A 21178-nucleotide genomic window follows, 5' to 3' on the forward strand; every position below is an offset into this window, starting at 1 on the left:
GGCAACTTTGAGAAGACAATTGTGAGAATGAATATTATTTACTTTTCTTGTGGCTAAATTAATACTTACAGAAAAGCAACAAAGTAAAAATCTATTTTGCTGGAGATTGTAAATGGTACTTACATAAGGGCTTTTATATTTTGTTTGACTGTAAAACTAAATAAATAGAAAAAAATGTTGAAACCCTATCATGTTTCACTTCACCCTACTGAAAAGATATTATCTAGCATTAACATAGAAGGAGTTAAACCTGAAGAACCATGCTGCATACATTCTGGAAAGCTGGAGAGTACTGACTGACACCACATTTTCCTGGACAAGAACAGGGTTTCAAACTAGTCTTTATGATCTCTATAATCTCTTATGATTTTTTTTTTAATTATTATTATTTTTTTTTATCTTGCTTTGGCTTTCCAGGGAAACAGAATGCGGCATACTGTAATTATTACAAATCAACAAAGATATCTTTGTTATCTATCCCCTTATCTATTTACCAATAAGTAAAATACTATCAAAGTCCACTTTGATGGAAGCACAAATGTTGCAACACCAACAGGAATGCACAGCATTATTCCTTTGAGGAAGAGTTGCCTATTTCCCTTAATAGCCAACGTTTCACTTTTTATTTTACTGTAAAACAGTTTGGGTGTTTTAATTTACAATCCTAAATTAAGACATCATATTTGTGCTGCCAAATATAAAGTCAAATTAGATTTCTGATTTGCTGGAGAGAAATAAAAAATTACCAAAGGCCAATTTTGGCCATCAACATAAAATATATATACACATACAATTACTTGTTCCTATATGAAATATGTAGGCGACTTTTCTTCCAAAAAGGAATTCATATCACAAAGACAATATTGGCAGTGCTAATTACTAGTCCTAAGGGCTGTGCATTTATATTACCAGCTTATAAATATATTTAAAAACCAGACAATTTCCTCATGTGAAACCAAAACAATTCCTAGATGAGCCTGCAAGAGCCTAATAACCATACAAGGTCTGAATTAAGCACATGGCTAATTAATATTCATTACATGTACAGTGTAGCATGTGTTTCCAATTCCATTTTGATGTAATGGTGCAGTTTGAATAGCACTCTGCAGCAAACAGATATTTTCTGTTTTTCAACTCAACATAGATGTTTCTATTTCTGTTTTATAGTGAATAGACCTTAAACATAACTAAACCAAATCTTATTGCCTTCTTTATATACATTGTAAAAATAAATGTTTTCTTAATTATTTAAAACTGTAATATGAATTATATGCTATAATTAGTTTTTTAAACATTTTATATTTGACCTGCCATAAAGTATCCAATATGAGGTGTTTCAGAATTATTGGCTGTCCAGTTTGACTTCTGTCTGAACAAAAATCTGGCCAAACTCCCCATAACAGATGGTAAAAAGATGTGGGTTTTTTTTTGTTTTTCTTAACAATAAATATGGCAAGAAAAGCGTTAAAAAAATAAACCCTCAGAATGACTTTTTATTTTCCCTGAGATTCAGCACTGCTAAGAATTATGAAATAGATTGCAGCTTTCTGATTATGTTTTTTTTTTTCCTATCAAGATTTTTTACTGCAGTGGCACCAATACATTAGTAACAGCAGGTTACTTTAACATTTTATTTCTACTTCCTGAAACTGTATGTGAGGTCAGAGAAGAAATACGGCCTGGTACAACCCTTGATTTTAATATGAAAATAGTGACTTATGATAAGAGTAGAGAAAAGGATTGGAGAATGGAGACTGTACAGGTGAATGGAAAAAAAATAAAATGCTTTAATATTGCTGTTTTTTTCCTTACATGTTCCAGTTAAATTTTAATTAATATTGCCCGACAATTTTATTGAAAAAAATATATATTTTCTTTCATGAAAGAACATAGGAGGTGGGAATGTAGTGAAATAAAGGGAAATTACTGAGGGAAAAGATGTAATATGACTCAACCAGCAATGAGTTCAAAAGCCTTACACCATTTTATATAGTTTGAATCAGTCTGAGATGAATGTTTCTGTTTCAAAAAGTGTTTCATTAAAGCAGCTACAGTTTTACACAAAAGAATGGCATCTTTGTTTATTTACCTTTTATTGCCTTCTAAAGACTCAGTACAAATGATCACCAGAGTATGAAAGAAGCAAAAGAAGTAGAAGAACCACTGGCATGCTTGGTGAAAACTCAGTTCACAGAGATTTGCAGTTTTTCCCTGCTTTCTCCCCTGCCCCCAAGTGGTTTGCACTGGATGAAAGGGAGAGTTACATAGGTTACAATTTGGGGGAAAATACATGAATGTATGAGCACAAGAGGAACTACAAAAAATTAAAAGGCAAAAAACAAATTCTGTAAGAGTAAATGCAAAAGAGGCTAGTCAATGGTGTTAAAAAAAAATAAATTAAACTTAAGTAGTATATTATTTCAATTCATCAACTAATAAAACTGATATTGAAATAATCTTACCACCCATTCTGGAAATTCAATTAAAATGCTATCTGATACCAAGCTGCCTGATTATTTTTCAAGTCATAAAGTTCCCTGAGAATTTCATCAGAAGGAAAAATCATATGAATGAGCTTCAACACAATCAGATGTTACAGCACCTTTGAACAATGTATGGCAATGCAATACTGACATAGGGATTAGTTTCTCTAGATGTAACATTCACTGAGTAGAAATACGCAAATATATATATATCTTTATCTCAGACATGGAGAATACTAGCATTCAAAAGTTCAAACAAAAGACAAATCAGTTCAGACATTAATAAGCAATGTAGAACAACAAAAAAAAAATAAGGGAGGAGGGGGAAAAACACTCAAATATTTCTTATATTGTGTTAACAAGCAAAATGTGCCATATAAACTCATACAGACATTTTCTTGTTTGTGTTCTATTACTGAATTTCTGTTCAACGAGTTGTTCAAGACAGTAGTTTGCAATTTAACAGGTAGATCTTGAAAGAACTTTTCTCTAGAAATGATGATACTACATAAAAATTTCAATCTCAAACATAAATTCTTGGTCCAAATTATAGGAAATTTTCCTTGTTCTATGTATTACAATTTAGAAATGCATTAAAAAGCCCGCTTTTTCAATAAAATAGTGACTAGTAGCTGATAAAATAATGAAAAACAATACATTTTGTGCAGAAAAATATGAAACAGCTTTAATCTTGGCCATTCTCAGGAAAACAGATATAAAACTCACTATTATTTAGAAAAAACGTATTGAAAAACAAAAGTTGTAATTCTGCTCCACCTGTTCCAAAGAATCCCCAAGGCATAAAATTCTTCTTTTGCATTAGAAAAATATAAATTTTATAAAGTTGTATATTTTCCTGACAAATCCATTAACAAAAACATCTTCCCAAAGTATTGGTTATCCAATACTTAGCTCTGCTGCTCCAGATAAATAACCATTCTCCTTTGGCTCTCCAAAATGTCTATGTAGCAAACGTTCTAAATATGTACCTGTGGTGATAGCTCTTTTCCTAAGTGTCATATGTGACAAAAGGAGAGTAAATTCTGTGAGTTTATAGTCTAAAGGGAACAAGGAAGAGAACTTGGAAAGCCTTAGATGCACCTACAACAATGAAGTGTTAGTCAGTCTCAAGACAGACACACAGCAATTACACCTTGGGGACCTTAAATAAACAAATAATGTATTTTATCATGATGTTGCAATAGTAACTGATGCACTTTAATCACAGCTGTGTGATAGATGTTGAATGGCAAGATCAGGATTATCCACTAAAAATAATTGATGTCTTTATACTTGTTTATTTAATCAGCAAATAAACTCCTTCTAGTTTCTCAGTGCTGAAAATATTTCCCTTTGAAAAAAATATATACTCAGGAAAGAATTTCTGTTTAGAAAGCATAAGAAAGAAAAAAATGTGTGCAGTGTAAGAAATGATGTCTTTTTTGGTTCATGTATATCCTGCATACACAGGCACAGAAATAATCACAGTTGTATGTTCATCTATAAGTAGAAAACTATGTTATTTACACGCTCAGAAACAGTTCTGGGAAAACAGTGACAGTGATGCACCCTATTCCTATGTGTCTTCAAAAACTATTGAGGATAAAGGTGTTCACTTAGACCTAAAATCTCTAGAATAATTTTGTTCTAAGAAAAAATAAAGTAAGTGAAGATTATGAGTGCCACTTTCATGACTACATTTATATGTATAAAAGACTGGGAATCAAATTATGTCAGCTCAGGTATATGAAGAAGATATAAATCATAAACACCCTGATTTTAGATGAAGTTCCACAGTTACAGGTACATCATCAACACAGATAATAGACACTTGAAACATAACATAAAGAATTGGTTTGAAACAAACCATAAAAGTTCCCCTTGCACGTTAACCGTTGTTGTGTGTCTTTATAACCATTTAATCTCTTTAATATTTATCTGAAGCTGATTAGCTGAAAATGACTACCTTCAAATAGGAAAATCTTCCAGTTAACCACCAAAATGTTTTCAAGTGGTCACCAAGTCTCACCCCTCTAAAAGCTTCCAACATTTATTTATTTATTTTTAATGCACAGTAAAGGGAAGAAATAGGTCATGTGTGTTTACAGTTCCTATTTTACAGAGACATTAAGTTAATTTAGTATTGGTATTTGCACGTACCATTTCCTTATGATTTGGATAGAACGTTTGCTCAATTAAAGGGAACTTCTCTGGACCTAGAGATTTGTAGACAGACACCAGCTGGGCAAACTGTAAAACAAGGGAAAACAAAACAAAATCTTAGGAGAGAAATCACATTCTACTGAAATGTTCTCATGCTGTTGTGTTGCTTCTTTTCCATGTTCCATAATTAGCATAAAATACACTTAAACATTGTACACTTCTCTCTCCCTCTCTCTCTCATACACATCTTTTTAATTCACCCAAGCTACGACATATAAAAAAACAAACAGCAATACTTCTAAGAGTCAATCCTCACACTGACAGAAAATACAATAAATCGGAATACTGATTTTCAGATACATCATATTTTCCATATTTTAAGCTGATTTTGTGATAAAACCATTATAACACTGCATTTCTACCATCTTCAATCTTAAGATAAGATATATTCCACATTAATTTAGCCTCTGGCATCTTACCGACATTGAAATGCTATTTTGCAAAATTGGGAAACAGACAAGATGAAGAGAAATCAAGACTTGATTTCTGAGGCTCCAGACACGTGCCATAGCCACATAACCATTCTATAACTGCCTCCAGTCAACAATGTTAATAATTTAAATAGTTAGGTTATTGGCAGTTTTACTAACATTTTATTAACATTTCATCTTTCTGGTCTTTCTCCCCAACACATATCCTCGCTATCTATAATGTAGAAAGTAGTAAAAACACAGAAAGCAAAGCAACATCTAAACACAAAGAGACAATCTTTTTTAAAATAGGAATGTATTCAAGGGCTGTCCTCTTTAGTGAACTGATCAACTCTTCTGTTATAGCAGTTTAAAAACCAAGTCACACTTGAAATCACAGCTTAGCAAATGATTTTTCTAGGGAGCAAGACTACTGGCAGTCAGAAGACCACTATTGTTTCAAGACTCCAAAGCTCTGGCTTGTACATGCCCATGATGTGTTTAATTGTCATTATGCCAACATGAGACATAAACAAATTAGCACAACAGTTTGAACAGTGGGATTTGCTGGTTACAAACAGGAAAAAAGCAAAGAACAATACAACTCTGTCCATGATATGGTTTGATCCAATACCTACTCTGTTAATGTAATTGAGAGTACAGGGCTAGCAAGAAGCATTTAAACTGAAAAAATAAATAAATAAATAAATGATGAAAGCTTTGCATTGCATATCCAGCTGGCATAGAGATTTTATTTAATTTAGTGGTGTTTACTTAGGTTTGGTAAAACACATATTTAAATTTTGAAGGCCAGTGGAAAATACCTTAATGATGAGTAGTTTTCACCAGAAACCTAAGAACTTCTAGCTGGACAGTGTACCGTACAAAACAGACCTCAAGGAAAGGAAATATTATCACAGCTACCAAAATAAGGTGGTTTGTGAACAGAATTCCTGACAACTTACTCCTGTTCTTATCCAAGATCCAAATTTAAAATTTCAAAAGGAAATACTGCCTATGAAATATGTGATTTTTACCAAACTATCTTGTTAAAATAGATCTATTCAGTAATAAATCTATCTTTAAAATACTTTAAAAAATTCATGGAATCTCCTGTGATTCTTTCCTGATCTTTTTCCATTTTCACTGAAAGCAAACAAAAGAGTGAGAAAGTGACACTCTGTGGGGATTATGACATTTGCTGAAGAGGTAAGAAAGCTCTATTTCAGATCAATACCACTGAATGTCTATTTACTTAAAATAGTACCAATCACCTGTAACATATTGCCTGAAGTACCCTATAATCCAGTAATTAAGCTATGAAATTGCACATTGGAAAAGTAGGTTTAAATTTCCTGAGGTAAAGGAAAGAACCAAAAAAATCATTAGTTACACAGAAGAAGCAAAAGACCACTTCTGAAAATTCTGCTCTGTATGGACAGTTTAGGAGCTACACAGGCCTTACAAATATGTGGAAATGGAATACCACCCTCTGCCTTTTCTGCTTTTCTATCCAGACTAGGTTTTAAAGGTCTGCTGAAAACTACACTAACAAGTCTGATATGACTTTTTAAAGACCTTCTCCAAGAAGAAGAAAAGAAAAAGTATAGAATACATTAAGTTAACCAAATTAATGTTCTGCTTTTATTATGTTTTGAAGATCATTTTACTGCACTAACTAATCTATCTTTAAGTTATGCCTTTAAATCACAGTAAGATTCATCAAATCCTTACCTGAGCAAGAACTTTTCAGATGATAAGCTACTGAATTATTATCTAATCCTATGTTGAATGTTTTCAGATACGGGATGTTTATGAAATAGAAAACACTGGCAGAGCTACACAATATCTAAGTAAAGTATTTCATATGTATGCCAAGAACCCTGTTTGTTGTTGATGTTGTTGTTGTTTTTACCAATTATATAACAATACAATTTCATAGTGCTTAATGTTTCAGCAGGAGACTTTTCAACATCTATGGGAAAAATAAAAAGAAATATTTTTTCATTTTCAAATTTAATAACTTTGTTATTTTCATCTCTAGGAGGGTGATTCTCAGGTACATATAATTATGCTTTTCAGATTTTTTTTAAAGGATAATACTTGGATTTTGTAGCATTCCTTGTAATTTCAACTCTCCTTATTTTAAAAGTTTTCATATTGGCCTGCATATTGTGCCTCCAAAAAAGGATAGGATAGGAACAGCTGCACTTTTTCTCTCAATTAAGCATGGTATAGATAAGAAGAAATAATTAGTCAAAAACATGGTTAGTGACTTAGTGACTTTTTAACGAAGTGAAACGCTTAGTCTTTTTGACTTCATATAAAAGCTTTATGGGGTTTCATTACACTAAGAATGGAACACTATACCTTTGACTGCATATATTGTACTGTACCAAATCAGTGAACACTTATAAAAAACCCACTCTGTTAACTTCCTAAAGATTGAGTAATTACTTCAATTATCACTTTAGATGAGTTTAAAATGTACCTAATTGCAAGCATGTCATCCCTGAAATGCTCATATTTTTTCCTGAACAAACTGGCGAAACTCTTCCCTTAAAAATAATTAGATATATTTACAACAGGTTATTCCAGATGGTGCTTTTTGTTACTTTTAATTCCAGAAATTTTCTAGTCTCTCTTGCCAGATTGAAGGATATATAGCATTGTCCGTCCCAGTTCCTGGTACGCTGAATAAAATATTGATGCAACAAACTACTTCACATTGGCCTGTACAGTTGTTGCCTAGTAGGGAAGTACCCCTTGGCTACGTATTATAAGACCTTTTCTGTCAGAGATTTTCCTTCATTGCGAGTATTCACTATCTGTGCCTTTTACAAGGCTTATTTCTACTAACAGTGGAAGAACTCCAACCCGCCATCTAATACTGCATGATCACTTAAGTGATCACAAAATTCCCTGGACTCACAAGTCCAGATGAGTTGGGATTCTCTAGCAGTAGAGAAACAGGAAAACTTCTATGTGAACTCTTTTTGAATCCCTCTGTTGTAAAAAATCATCCTTTTACTTGAGATTTAACTTTGCTGAGATGTAAACACTTCTGTATTCTCATGATAAATTTACCTTTTACCTAATATATTAAACATGATACTAAATATATCAATGCCTGTGGGTGAAGTTACTAAAATAACATTTCAAAGTTTCTAATATGATATTAATAGTCATTATTGCTGCCAGTTTTCTGTGAGCATGTATTACCTAAAAGTAGATGATGCAGGACAGTTTGAAGATTGGGTTGCTATGTTGATCAAATGTTAAGACACAATAAAATTTTCATGCTACTGTATACTTAGAATCATAGAATCGTTTAGGTTGGAAAAGACCTCTAAGATCATCTAGTCCAACCTGTACCCTAGTACTGCCAAGTCCACCATTAAGCCATGTCACTAAGCTCTACATCTACACGTTTTTGAATACCTCCAGAGCTGGTGACTCAACTATTTCCCTGGGCAGCCTGTTCCAATACTTCACAACCCTTTCAGTGAAGAAGTTTTTCCTAATAACCAACCTAAACCTCCCCTGGTGCAACTTCAGGACATTTCCGCCTTGGTGCTTGGGAGAAAAGCCCGATCCCCACATTGCTATAGCCTCCTTTAAGGTAATCACAGAGCTTGTTAAAGTCTCCCCAAGCCTTCTTTTCTCAAGGCTAAAAGAAAACAGGTTCCTTGGCTGCCCCTTATAAGATTTGTTCTCTAGACCCTTCTCCAGCTTCCAGTGTTCTTTGGACACTCTCCAATGGCACTTTAGTGTCCTTCTTGTAGTGAGTGCCTCAAAACTTAACACAGTATTTGAGCAACATCTTCACCAGAGCTGAGTACAGAGGGAGAATCAGTTCCCTCCCACACTATTTCTGTTATAAGCCAGGATACTGTTGGCCTTCTTGGCCACCTGAGCAAAAAATCTTAACTCATTCTGTTGTAAGACTAAGAATTGATGAAAAATAGCTTCCCAAGGAAATGCTGTAGAGGTTGCTAGTATTTCTCTATGAACTGCACACCTGAGTAAGCGATGCCTGAACATACACACCACTACATGTGAGCATGGATGGGACTGCTGCAATTGGATTTTCCCTTTCAGTACAGAAAAGCTCCATTTTCCCTATAATGACATGCAGATATCTCTTGCAGGGTTTGAATCTTGAATACAAGCTGGTTTACATTATAGGCTGATTTACATTACATTTCTATTAGAGGAAGTTATTAGAGAAAATGACACATGGAAGGTTTTTCTTTGTTTTTTAATCCTCCTTCACACAGCACTTTGAAAAATGTTCTAAAACCATTTTTAGGCTGAGGCTTAGAAACATGGCTGGTCATTCCAGGAAAAAAATATTGCCTCATAAGAGACATTCAAAAGTTAAAAGGCTCAGCATCACTAGTACAAACACATTAGGGGTCCTTGTTGGCCAGCACACTGAGAAACAAACACTTGTAAACACTTCAGAGGGAAAATAAATTAAGTAACTGTGTGGAAGTGCCTGGAAGGGTATATCTGACACATGCACTCTGTGGGAGTGAATTTAACAAAGATTTTTCACCATGCTTTATTTTTACAGTTTCGTGTTGATACTTTCTTGTACTGATTTTTTAAATTATTACCTAAGTAGTATCTGCGTTTCTTTATGCTCTTCATAATATTGGTTCTTTGTTATGACTGGCCAACATTTCTTCTATTATGATTTAGCAAACATTGAATACTTTTCCAGAAGGCCGGGTATATCCACATTTGATTTGCTATTTGATACTTAACATAAGAATCAAGGAGAAGAGTCTGCTGACGGTAACTTAAGTACTTCTTTCTGTCAGCAGGATCTGACAGACAACTTAATGAAAGTATTCAAACTTTCAAAGTGAATTCAAAGTTTGACATGGCAACGTAACAATGAAACATTGCCTACAAATCAGTTTGGGCATATTAACAGAATACGTAAAAGATGGGAACTGACAAAAGAACTTGATGTTCCTCCAGTAGTTTTCCATTATTACTATTCAAAGCCAAAGAATACAGTTGGACTATGAATGGAAAGATAAGTTATAGGGAACCCGCATCACAATTCAAGCAGTAATTTTATAACACAGATGAGTTGTTTCCCAACCCTTTTGTAGCCGAGCCTCACATGTAAACATTGGTGATGATCTCTGCCTCACCAAGTTGAGGTGCCCTCCCCCACTATCTTGTCTTTGAGTCCTGGTGCTTGACCCATCACTCTGGGACTAATGGTATCACTTCCTTCCTTCCTTCCCTCCCCCCTTGACTGTAGCTGATACTTCCTCAGCTCCTTTATCTCCAGCTCCCTCCTTACCTCTCTTCTGAGCAGTACATCTCTCCAGTTGTAATCATGGCTGCAAATAACTGCAGGAATAGTTTCACATCTGACAAGATGTACAAGTTATTAGGAATTTCTACAAGACACACACACAAGAAACTCACACCCTTAGAAAAACTTCAGAGCTCTCACGTACGAACTATCAGTGCACCCATGAGACGAAAAAAAATAAATTATCCAACGATTAGAAAAGCAGGATGTTACCAAAAAAAAAAAAAAAAAGGAAAGAAAAAAAGAAAAAGGATCACAGACAGACAGAAAAATATTTCATCTTGGCTTGCAAAGTTGGGTAGCAAGGCATCTGGCAATAAGAACCACCTTGGCTGATGAAAGAAGAGGTGACAAAATGTGTAAACAGTGAGGAAAGTTAGAATTAAAGGAGACCTGAGGATTAAAAAGAAAGAATAATAGCTATGAGCATAAAACAGAAACAGATCCAGGCATGTTTGTTAGAAAAGAATTAGCAAAAAGTCATACCATAAGGTCTAGATCAAGAGCCATTCTGGCACTTTTTATTTTAAAATGAAAATTTACAGAGATAAACAAGATTTTATTGAACTAAGTCATTCAAATAAAAGCTATGAGAACTCTTTCTTGGGTGCACTTGGCAGCAATAAGAATGTGTAGTAGATTCCACTATAATGGGAACATCGAGTTCAGTGTCCTGTTCAAGGAAACATTTGTGCACCTGTTTATTTTAATAGGACTTGGGAGTATGCTTAAACACTTTTCAGAAGAGGTTGAGTCTTGCTACAATAAAGGTTTTATTGTGTAGAATGGTTGTTTTTTTGTTGATGATGATTGTTTTTCTTCCCTAAGATGCTAAGATCCTGAGATTTTCCAGTTAAAATAGTTACTTTAAAAAAAAATAAAATATTGAGTTCACTGAAACTTCACAGTAGAATATGAAGAAATCTATTCTGTAATGCAAACTCAGTTTTGCATATATAGCTTTCCCATGTCATTGATAAGGATTCATGTAGTTAAATTTTGTGCAGGTCTTCAGGTGTCTCGATATGAAGATATTTTCAGAAATAATGCATTATTTATGTGTGCAACTGTTGAAAAAGTAAACCTCATTTTAAAACTGCCTAAATATATAAATTACTTTTTTTTTTTTTTCTTCTCTTTCTCAAGATGAGAAACACAAGCATGTGTTATACAACTTTGTTTACAGAATTCAAACTCAGTCAAATTGGGCTTCTTACATGGACTTTCCTGACCTGAGATGCTTCCTGTTGCATCTCAGCAAGATGAGGAAAATCAATAAACTTTTTTTTCAAATTATCCCTTGACAAAGCTCAATGATAGAATGCCATCCCCCAGGCAGGACTGGCAAACATGATCTCTTTCAAGTACAGCACATAAAGTCACAGGACTTCTCTGAGGTGGCCAGCATCCAAACTATGCTATGCTCTGTTGCAGTTTGAACAGTAAACTAGAGAAGAAACTATTTCATAGTTTCTAGACTTCACAAAAATTTATAAATAGTTTCATAGTTACTAGACTTTGTAAAACCAGTGAGAACAAGTCCACTTTGCATCCCTTTCAGATGTGAACTGGAGCTAAGAATAGAAACTCAACATAAAGGAATGACCACGAGGAAATCAGATAGCAATAGTAGCACTGGTGGAATATTTGAAGATAATGTGGGACAGTTATGCTTGTGTAGAGGGAGGGAGGGGACAGGAAGGAGTGGGGATTGTGGCAAGGGAGGCAGCACAATGGAAGGGAGTTTCCCAGATGGCTCACAAATTCCTTGCAAGAACGGGCTTCTAGCCCCCAGATTTTCCCCATGCCTGAGTGACCATGTCCATATATGAAAAACAGATATAATCTCTGCCTAGTTTTTGGCTAGTTTATCATCTAAGGTACTTTAATTGGGAATATATCACACAGGTTTGCTTTTCAAATAAATATTAAGACTGGTCTTCAGTTATTGGTATTTGACTTAAGCAAAAACAAAAGCGGGTTTTTGAATTTCAACTCTATACAAGGAACAGCAGATATACAAGGGATACAAACACCAGCTTCACAGTCCTGGTTTTCAGATTAATTTTACAACCTTTATTTAAACATAGCTTCTTTCAGAATAAGCTAAGAAATGATTAAAAGTCTGTTTCAATTTTCTGCCACTGGAAATGTTCAAGGCAATGAAAGTCTGCAATGGATGTCAAGACCTCCCACTACTGCTCTTTAGTGCAGAGGAGAGCAGGGCAAAGTGACAACAACCTACCATAAAAATTCAGCAATGAAGTAAAATATCTGAACCTACTCCTGCATTAAAATAGTACTTCATGAGAGTAAATGCTTCTCAAAGGGAAAAGTATATACTCAGTTTATATATAAAGTACTTCATAGTTCAGGCAAGGATCGATGAATACAGAACTGTAAGAGTTACGTGCTGTTTGGAACAGAAGTCAAATCACCACTACACTTTACTATATTCATTATTTAAGGGTCTCTGCTGTTTTCAAGGAATTTCAAGGGAGCTTACTTATTTTAGGAAAGCAAAATTAAGCAAGACCATAATATTCCATTTTTATTGCAGGAATAAACTTAAATATCTCTATAAGTAGGTACCTAGAGGAAATCACACTGTTCAATGTATGTAGATTTCTGTTACATATTTAAATAAATAATTATGTACTTTGCTTCAATGTAGTGTTCAAAGTTGCTAGTAAATTACTTTTGACCAAAGAGTTTAAAATGCTTTTACTTTCCTTCTGACACAGTTTTGTGAATTTACTTTCAGCTCTTGCACTACAAATCCATCAACATGTTTTGCTTTAACTGGCAGACTGAGCAAAGAGGCCAAAATCTTCATTGGCTGACGGAGAATTAAACTACGGTTTTTACATTTAATGTTCTGCTTGGATCAGGGCTGGAAGAATAGCACATGTGGACAGTTTGTTCTCTGGCTGTCCTATGGAATACCCTTTATATGAATAAGAGACACAGAAAATGGTTTTAAAACACCTCCTCCCTTTGTGTAAATGTTTGCAAATAGGTAAATTGAATTTGCTGAGGAGATGTCACACATTATGACATGAAGCTCTTTAGACTTTGCCAGTCATGCGATTGTGCCTAGTGCCTGAAAAAACAATTCTTCAATGCCTGGGAAAGAGAAGGGCAGCACCTGACTTGCAGTCCTGAAGTGAAAGAAAGGAGCTGGGTTTTTTTGCTGTATTAGCTTCCTAAAGTGTGAAGGTAGGAAAAGTGTGGGTGGGATCTACGTATTTCCATATTCTGGCTGTCCACTGTCCCCATCATTTTCTATCAGGTAGATCAATCTTGCCAGAATGGTTGAAACAAGAAAGTTTAGTGCTGGTTCTGGGTTTCATCTCATGAAATATATAAAATTAAGTATAGCACAGGTCTGAACATTTCTAAGATTTATAATGTATAAGAGATATTAAATTTTAATACCCCTAAACTTCTTCCCAAATTTGTGTTGAACCCAATTTTAGGGACACATATTTTAGCTCTGACCTTCAATTAAAAAATCCCTCTGGGATATAGAGAAATACAACAACCAGATTCTAAACCATTGTTCAGCATTACTGTACATATCTTACTCTTGTTAGTGAGCACAGAATTTTCTTACAGTGCAACAATTTTTGGGGAAATTTCTATGTTCTTTCACTAAAACAGATGTAAAATAGCACTTAAGGGTCACTCATAGAAGTAGATTTACAATAAATAGATATTCAAGGCTTTTGTTCTTATGCACATTCATTTTTATCTGTTATTAGTTCTCCAGAAGATACTTTGACACAATATTGAAACTCATCTATGTGGCTGTGTCTGCCTATTGGCATAGTTTCAATAATTTCTGTCAACAGGAAGCTGGAATGAACAGAGCTCATTTCTTTTATATGCTCCTCCCTGCAGAGTGTCTACAACTTTCCTGCCAGTGCCCCAGTCTGTTGCTCAGATTATAAAAGTATATCTCGAAGGCTGGAAAGGCACAAGGGGACAACTTCTTACAGAACACATGAAGGAGAAAACAAGTTAGGGGAGTTGGCAAGTTAGCACGCTATAATACCATCAGAAAGCAGCAAAGGACAGTCAAAACAGACCTTCCAACAAAAAAAAAAAAAAATAGGAAGGTGAGGACAGAGAAAGTGTTCAATACAAGAAAGAGGAAGACAGATAAGGGGAAAATCATCTGCAAAAGAAACAAAGTAAAACACAATACATGTAGGCACAGCATTACGTAAGCTTGGCAAATGGAGCATGATAAAAAAAAAAATCAACTAACTTGCAAAAAACCTACTTGGATATCCACTCACAAACTGTAGGAAAAGACACACAGAAGAATTGTGATCTTTATAATACTATGAAGTGGAAAAGCCATGATCAGCCTTCCCTCAGACTGAGTGCAAATGAGTGAGGAAATCACTTTTGGCATAACAGAGTGTTCTATCATACTTCTCTGGCATTTGAAATCCGTAATAGCAAAAAATTCCTACAATGAAGCAAAGTCCCAGTGATCTTTTGAAGGTGTTTCAGTACAAGATGGGTTCACATCTGGAACTCTACATAAAAAATGCCAGAATCTTTCAGATATCTTTAAAATACAGACAAGTCTGTCTTCTGAGTCTTAATTCTACTCTGCCAGCTATTGACCAAAAAACACTTTTTTTTTTTTTTTCTTTATGTCCTACATTGCTGAACCAGAGAATGATGTAGCACTTTGTCACTATGTTACGAAGTTTTCTTCTTTAGAGGCTAAACCTGCTCAACACCCAGGTTTCTCATCCATGAAGTGACAGATCTCTCTTCACAAGCTGTTATGACTACACAGTAGCTTGGCATGCTAACATGAGCTTCTACATCCCCTCTGTGATTATATCAAGTCAGCATTTCAAGTTAAACACAGACTTCCACCAACCTGGCAGCAAGCTAAGGTCATGAAGCTCACAAATGAGCTTATTGTAGACCCATTATCAAGTTGTAGGTTGTACCATCTCCTTCACCAGAAGTCAGTAATTAACATATCAGTGGATCCTGGAAGCTGTCTAAACCAACAGTTTCTAAGTAGCCTCCCAAGGCATGCTAACAAAAGAACAGATTTGCAGCCAGCCACAAATGATACTACATTTTTCCTCTGCAGCAAAGGAAACAGAACTGCTATAATGTGATTGGACTTGGAACATATAACTGTGGTCGGTAGAATTGCTGCAATTCTGTTATCTCTGCACTGTTAAAACACTTACCACTATCTGAACCTATAGACAGCAATCCAGCTACTGTAATGTACATAATTAGTATATCATAGTCAAGGTTGAACTGTAATAAAATGTTCTCTTTATAGCAGATATGGACATTGAACCTTACAGTCCCTGACAAGAATGTCAGAGTTAGAGTCTTTACTGACGTCACCAGTTAATTCCATCTCACTGTATGAGCCCATTTATTGGCCAATTTTTTACAGTATGAGTGAATTTGTGGAATTACTATACTCCTACCAATACTTACAATTGAAAGTAAAAACCAAGAGCAGGGTTCGCTTAATGCAAACATTTAAGCAAGAATACTTCACAGAAATCCTAACGGGAAACATGCAAAAGGATGCATGCAGGACAGAAGAAAAGTATTTTTTAAAAAATCAACCCAATACACTGGATCTATTTTTTAAAATAACATTTCCCCAGCACTAATCATAAGTATGGGATGACTATGATTTTGCAACATGACAATGCAAGGAAACATTCCAATGAAGTAGATAAAGACCTTTAAAAGTTTCTTCCACAGCTCTGCATTTGCTTAGTAGCAACCAATAGTGTCTATTTATAAAAGCCTTGCTTCCATACTAGGTAAGTATCTTTCTGAAATTCTTACTAACATTTAAGTAGAATACATCTCAAAAGCCAGGATCATGATTTTTTCATGAGGTAGGTGGTAAGTATTATAACAGAAGTGATATAACAGAAGTACTGTGATAATTCCAAATCATTAACATATTTCAGTATGCAAACATTTCACCACAAACATTCAATTCAATATTTTCTTTGCCACAGTTGCTAGCATCCTAAATTTTTAGAGAGTTATATGGTGCTTCGAACTTTTGACTTGCATTTGAAGGAATAATATATGTCCCAACACTAGAAAACACGGGCTTTAAGACTTTATTTTAAAAATATTTTTACCATGTTTCTAGCAACCTTCTCACATCCCCATCTTTTGATAATATATCTTAGATTAAATACTGCCTGCCTACTGGCAATGACATAGAAAACTATGTCTGCAGACACAATGTGAAAAGAGTTCTACCTAAAAATTTTGGGCAGGTGCTTCAGTTTTTAATGTAGGTTGTGAATCTGTCCTCAGAGTAGAAAAAAATGCTGTGCTATAGGTTCTAATAAAAGCAAAGACCTGATACTGTGAAGTACAGCAAATTAAGGAAAAAAAAAACAAACAAGATATTGTATTTTGGATTCTAACTCTTATTTTATCCCACAGTCCTTTTATAATTGTAGCCTACCCATACTGACTTTCCCTTCCACCAATTCTATACTACTCCTCATTTTACACTTATTTAAATATGTGCAATTGGTGGCCCTGGCTAATTCAAAAAAAAAAAAAAAAAAAAAATCTACCTTTAAAGTCCCATTGCATTGGACACCGTTGCCCTGTCTCTTTCTGCTATTATAGAAATTGTGATTTACTTCTGCCACTGAAATTTTACTTGGAGGGTCAATGTAGTTCTCATCAATTAATAAAGATGGTGATTTATGGCTTTATCTAGAGTTCTACTTTTCTTTTTAACATTTTTGAATTTTTATTTCTATATTTTTATAGAAATACCTTTCATAAAAACAACAAATCAACCTTTCTAACAAGGGAATCATCCAGAAAGGCATCCTTTATGTGGTATGAAGAGGATGGGCCTAATCTATGGTCAGTCTAAGCTCATTTGCTTATTCACACTACTGCAAAATTGACATGGACACTCATGACTGCTGAATATGCTTTCTGAAATACTTTCTGACAGTAGGATGTACTTTACAAAAAGTACATATATGTATGAAGTGGAAACTACTTTTCTTTTCATATCAATGTTAAGACTGAGTAACATAAAATGCAATCAGAATCACTATCTATTCTGATATTTAAACCATGATGAGAAAGACAAGGATTTAAATAAGAAAACGTATTTATCTGCAAACGTACAAATTCAGTTTCACCCAAGCATGAAGTTCGGTGTATAATAAGATATTAGAATAGTAGGTGGTTCAAAAGCTTTAAACAGTGCTGCATATGTTGAACTCACTTCTGAGCAAGGAAATAACAGAATAATTCTGCTAGTTTTTGGTTTGCTTTGTTTTTTCCCCTCTAGTTACAATTTAACTATGTTTTCTAGTTCAGCTTAAATACATGCCATTTTAACACTACGGAACACTTATTGATCTACCTGCCTGAAGTACATCTAGAAGCATGCTATAGGCATCAGTGGTTTTTATGCATAATGTCAGCATTATGCATGATTGAGGAGCACACACTGAGATGAAAAGCATCTAAAACTAGACTACAGTTTGCTGCAGGGATTTTACATAGGCAAGGTAGCATGTTTGAGTTGGATGTAATCTAACAAGCTAGAAGATAATACTAGCAAAACTAACAGTCCCTGCGTTATGCTGCATTATTTGAACATTAGCAAAACTGGCTGAATCAAAGGATCAACAGATTTTTAACCATTAGCTATTTACTCCGAACATGAATTGAAACATGTTTACATGACTTCTTGCATTGGTTACCATCCCCAAACCTGATAAAGGTTTCACAATAGTCTAGGATTAATATGCCCGTACATACTGGTGTCTATACCAGTGAGAACAGAAGTCAGTAAAGTCCAAGTTAAAAGCCTAAACAAGCCATCTTGTGTTTGTACAGAAACTATTTTTGTCCTCAAAATCAAAAGTCTGCATTCTTTTAAAGTAGGATCCAGTTGATGTATAATTCTGATATAAATTTGTAATAGGAATCACTTGCATGATTGCATGCTTACCTTATCATTACATGTAGTTAAAACGTGGAATTAAGGCCCTCTTTGTATTACATACCTTAAATTAAACAACTTCTGTGAAGGGAACTGTTGCAGTAAATTAAAACATGAAACGCTAGTTTGAAGCATGTCACCTGTCTGATACTTTAAAATTTCTCTAGGATAGTTATTAGGGAGGAAGTATCCAAGAGATGTGAAATGGACTTTTGCTGAGACTGCAAAATCTATTTCAAATGAAAAATTTTGGCTGTCAGATGCAGAAACAGCAAGGTAGGAAAATCTCAATGGAAAAAATATCATTCTTCTGTATGTTTGAATAAAATAAGCTTAGCTGAAAAAATAGTTTAATGTCATTCATATTGAGGCTTGGCTAAAGTACAGAAATTTAAGCACAGAAAGAAAATACTTGAAAAAATCAAAGATAAGCAGTTGTAGCAATTATTATAGCAAATATTTCAATAACACCCAATCAATCCCAGTTATTACTGGTCTAAAAAATCAGCACAGTGATTTTCTGTGAAATGAGACCATTTGTAAGAAACATATATTGGTTTGGTGAAAGAACAGCTATGATGCTAATGCTACCAGAAGACTATTAAAAATTATTCAGTTTCTCTCTACTGCATCATTATTGCATATATATGCTACTGTTACTGTTTCATTGCCCAACTTTACTGCATACAATGAATCAAAGCATTAAGAAATGCCACACAGCATATAAAATATGACGTACTAATATAATGGATTCAGCAATGTACAATATCACAGAATCACAGAATTTTCTAGGTTGGAAGAGACCTCAAGATCATCGAGTCCAACCTCCAACCTAACGCTAACAGTCCCCACTAAACCATATCCCTAAGCTCTACATCTAAACGTCTTTTGAAGACTTCCAGGGATGGTGACTCCACCACTTCCCTGGGCAGCCTGTTCCAGTGCCTCACAACCCTTTCAGTGAAGAAGTTCTTCCTAACATCTAACCTAAAACTCCCCTGGCTCAACTTAAGCCCATTCCCCCTCGTCCTGTCACCAGGCACGTGGGAGAACAGGCCAACCCCCACCTCGCTACAGCCTCCCTTGAGGTACCCATAGAGAGCGATAAGGTCGCCCCTGAGCCTCCTCTTCTCCAGGCTGAACAAGCCCAGCTCCCTCAGCCGCTCCTCGTAGGACTTGTTCTCCAGACTCGTCACCCTTCTCTGGACTCGCTCAAGCACGTGAATCTCCTTCTTGTAGCGAGGGGCCCAAAACTGAACACAGTACTCGAGGTGCGGCCTCACCAGAGCCGAGTACAGGGGGACAATCACTTCCCTAGCCCTGCTGGCCACACTGCTTCTTATGCAAGCCAGGACGCTGTTTGGCCTTCTTGGCCACCTGAGCACACTGCTGGCTCATATTCAGCCGACTATCCACCATCACTCCCAGGTCCTTCTCTGCCTGGCAGCTCTCCAACCACTCCTCTCCCAGCCTGTAGCTCTGCTTGGGGTTATTGCGCCCCAGGTGCAGGACCCGGCACTTGGCCTTGTTAAACTTCATGCAGTTGACCTCAGCCCATCGGTGCAGCCTATCCAGATCCTCCTGCAGAGCTTTCCTACCCTCAAGCAGATCGACACACGCACCTAACTTGGTGTCATCTGCGAACTTACTGAGGGTGCACTCAATGCCCTCGTCCAGATCATCGATGAAGATATTAAAGAGGACCGGCCCCAGCACCGAGCCCTGGGGGACGCCACTAGTGACTGGCCTCCAACTGGACTTGGCTCCATTCACCACGACTCTTTGGGCCCGGCTATCCAGCCAGTTTCTAACCCAACGAAGTGTGCGCCAGTCCAAGCCAAGAGCAGCCAGTTTCTTGAGGAGAATGCTGTGGGAGACGGTGTCAAAAGCCTTGCTGAAGTCAAGGTAGACCACATCCACAGCCTTTCCCTCATCCACCCAGCGCGTCACTTTGTCATAGAAGGAGATCAGGTTCATCAGGCATGAAATGCCTGTATGTATTCTGAAAACTTATAAATGCTTTATTAATTATTTATTCCCCACTGTACATTACTGAAACATAAAAATGTGATAAAATTAGCTGCAAGAGATATATATGAAAACCTGCTGACAATTTTTTAATACGGGTTTTCAAATTAAATCTGAGAAAATAAACATCTTCAAGGCAATAAAAAGTATTAAATCATTACAGTAAAAGTTTATTTTGGTGTGAAAAATACTGAAAAGTCTTATTTTCTTACCCAAACATCAAAAGAAAAAAATTATGAATCACTGGCTATTTATAACAAGTGGTATTCTTTAAAGTTTCATTAGCTCTTGGGCAACTGAATACATCTATTAAACAAAGTGATTGCACCATCCATAATCATCTTTCACAGCACTGCATTTTAACTTGTTGCTACTAAGCTCAGTATGAATTAAAAAGATCATCAAATTCTACTTTCATCACTACAAAGTATGTACTGAAAAGCTGAAATAGCATCTACACTAAAAGTGGCAAATATCAGTGATTCTCAAATGTGCCTCGTTACTCTATGTGTAACTGAAAAAAGACTAACTTCTACCTCATATGCACAAGGTTATGAAAAGAGCTTTCAGATGAGGAAACTAATAGCTTCAGATTTCCTTGCTGAAGCATATCCCCAAAAATTTCACAGGCAGGAGGAAAATACTGGCTAAAAGTCTGTTTAAATTATGTTCAAAGCCA

General features: G+C 35.5%; 1 protein-coding gene across 2 annotated transcripts in view; it reads right to left on the reverse strand.

Annotated features, from left to right (window-relative positions):
• Window positions 1-21178, reverse strand: part of SYN2 (synapsin II) — a 181893-nt gene that overhangs the window by 85997 nt on the left and 74718 nt on the right. For both annotated transcript variants that reach the window (XM_084292741.1, XM_084292740.1), the window contains exon 5: window positions 4644-4733. In XM_084292741.1, the coding sequence (XP_084148867.1) occupies window positions 4644-4733 (90 nt within the window). The remainder of the gene's footprint in view (window positions 1-4643; window positions 4734-21178) is intronic.

Source organism: Netta rufina (assembly GCF_964035555.1).
Source record: "Netta rufina genome assembly, chromosome: 10".
NCBI classification, from domain to species: Eukaryota; Metazoa; Chordata; class Aves; order Anseriformes; family Anatidae; genus Netta; species Netta rufina.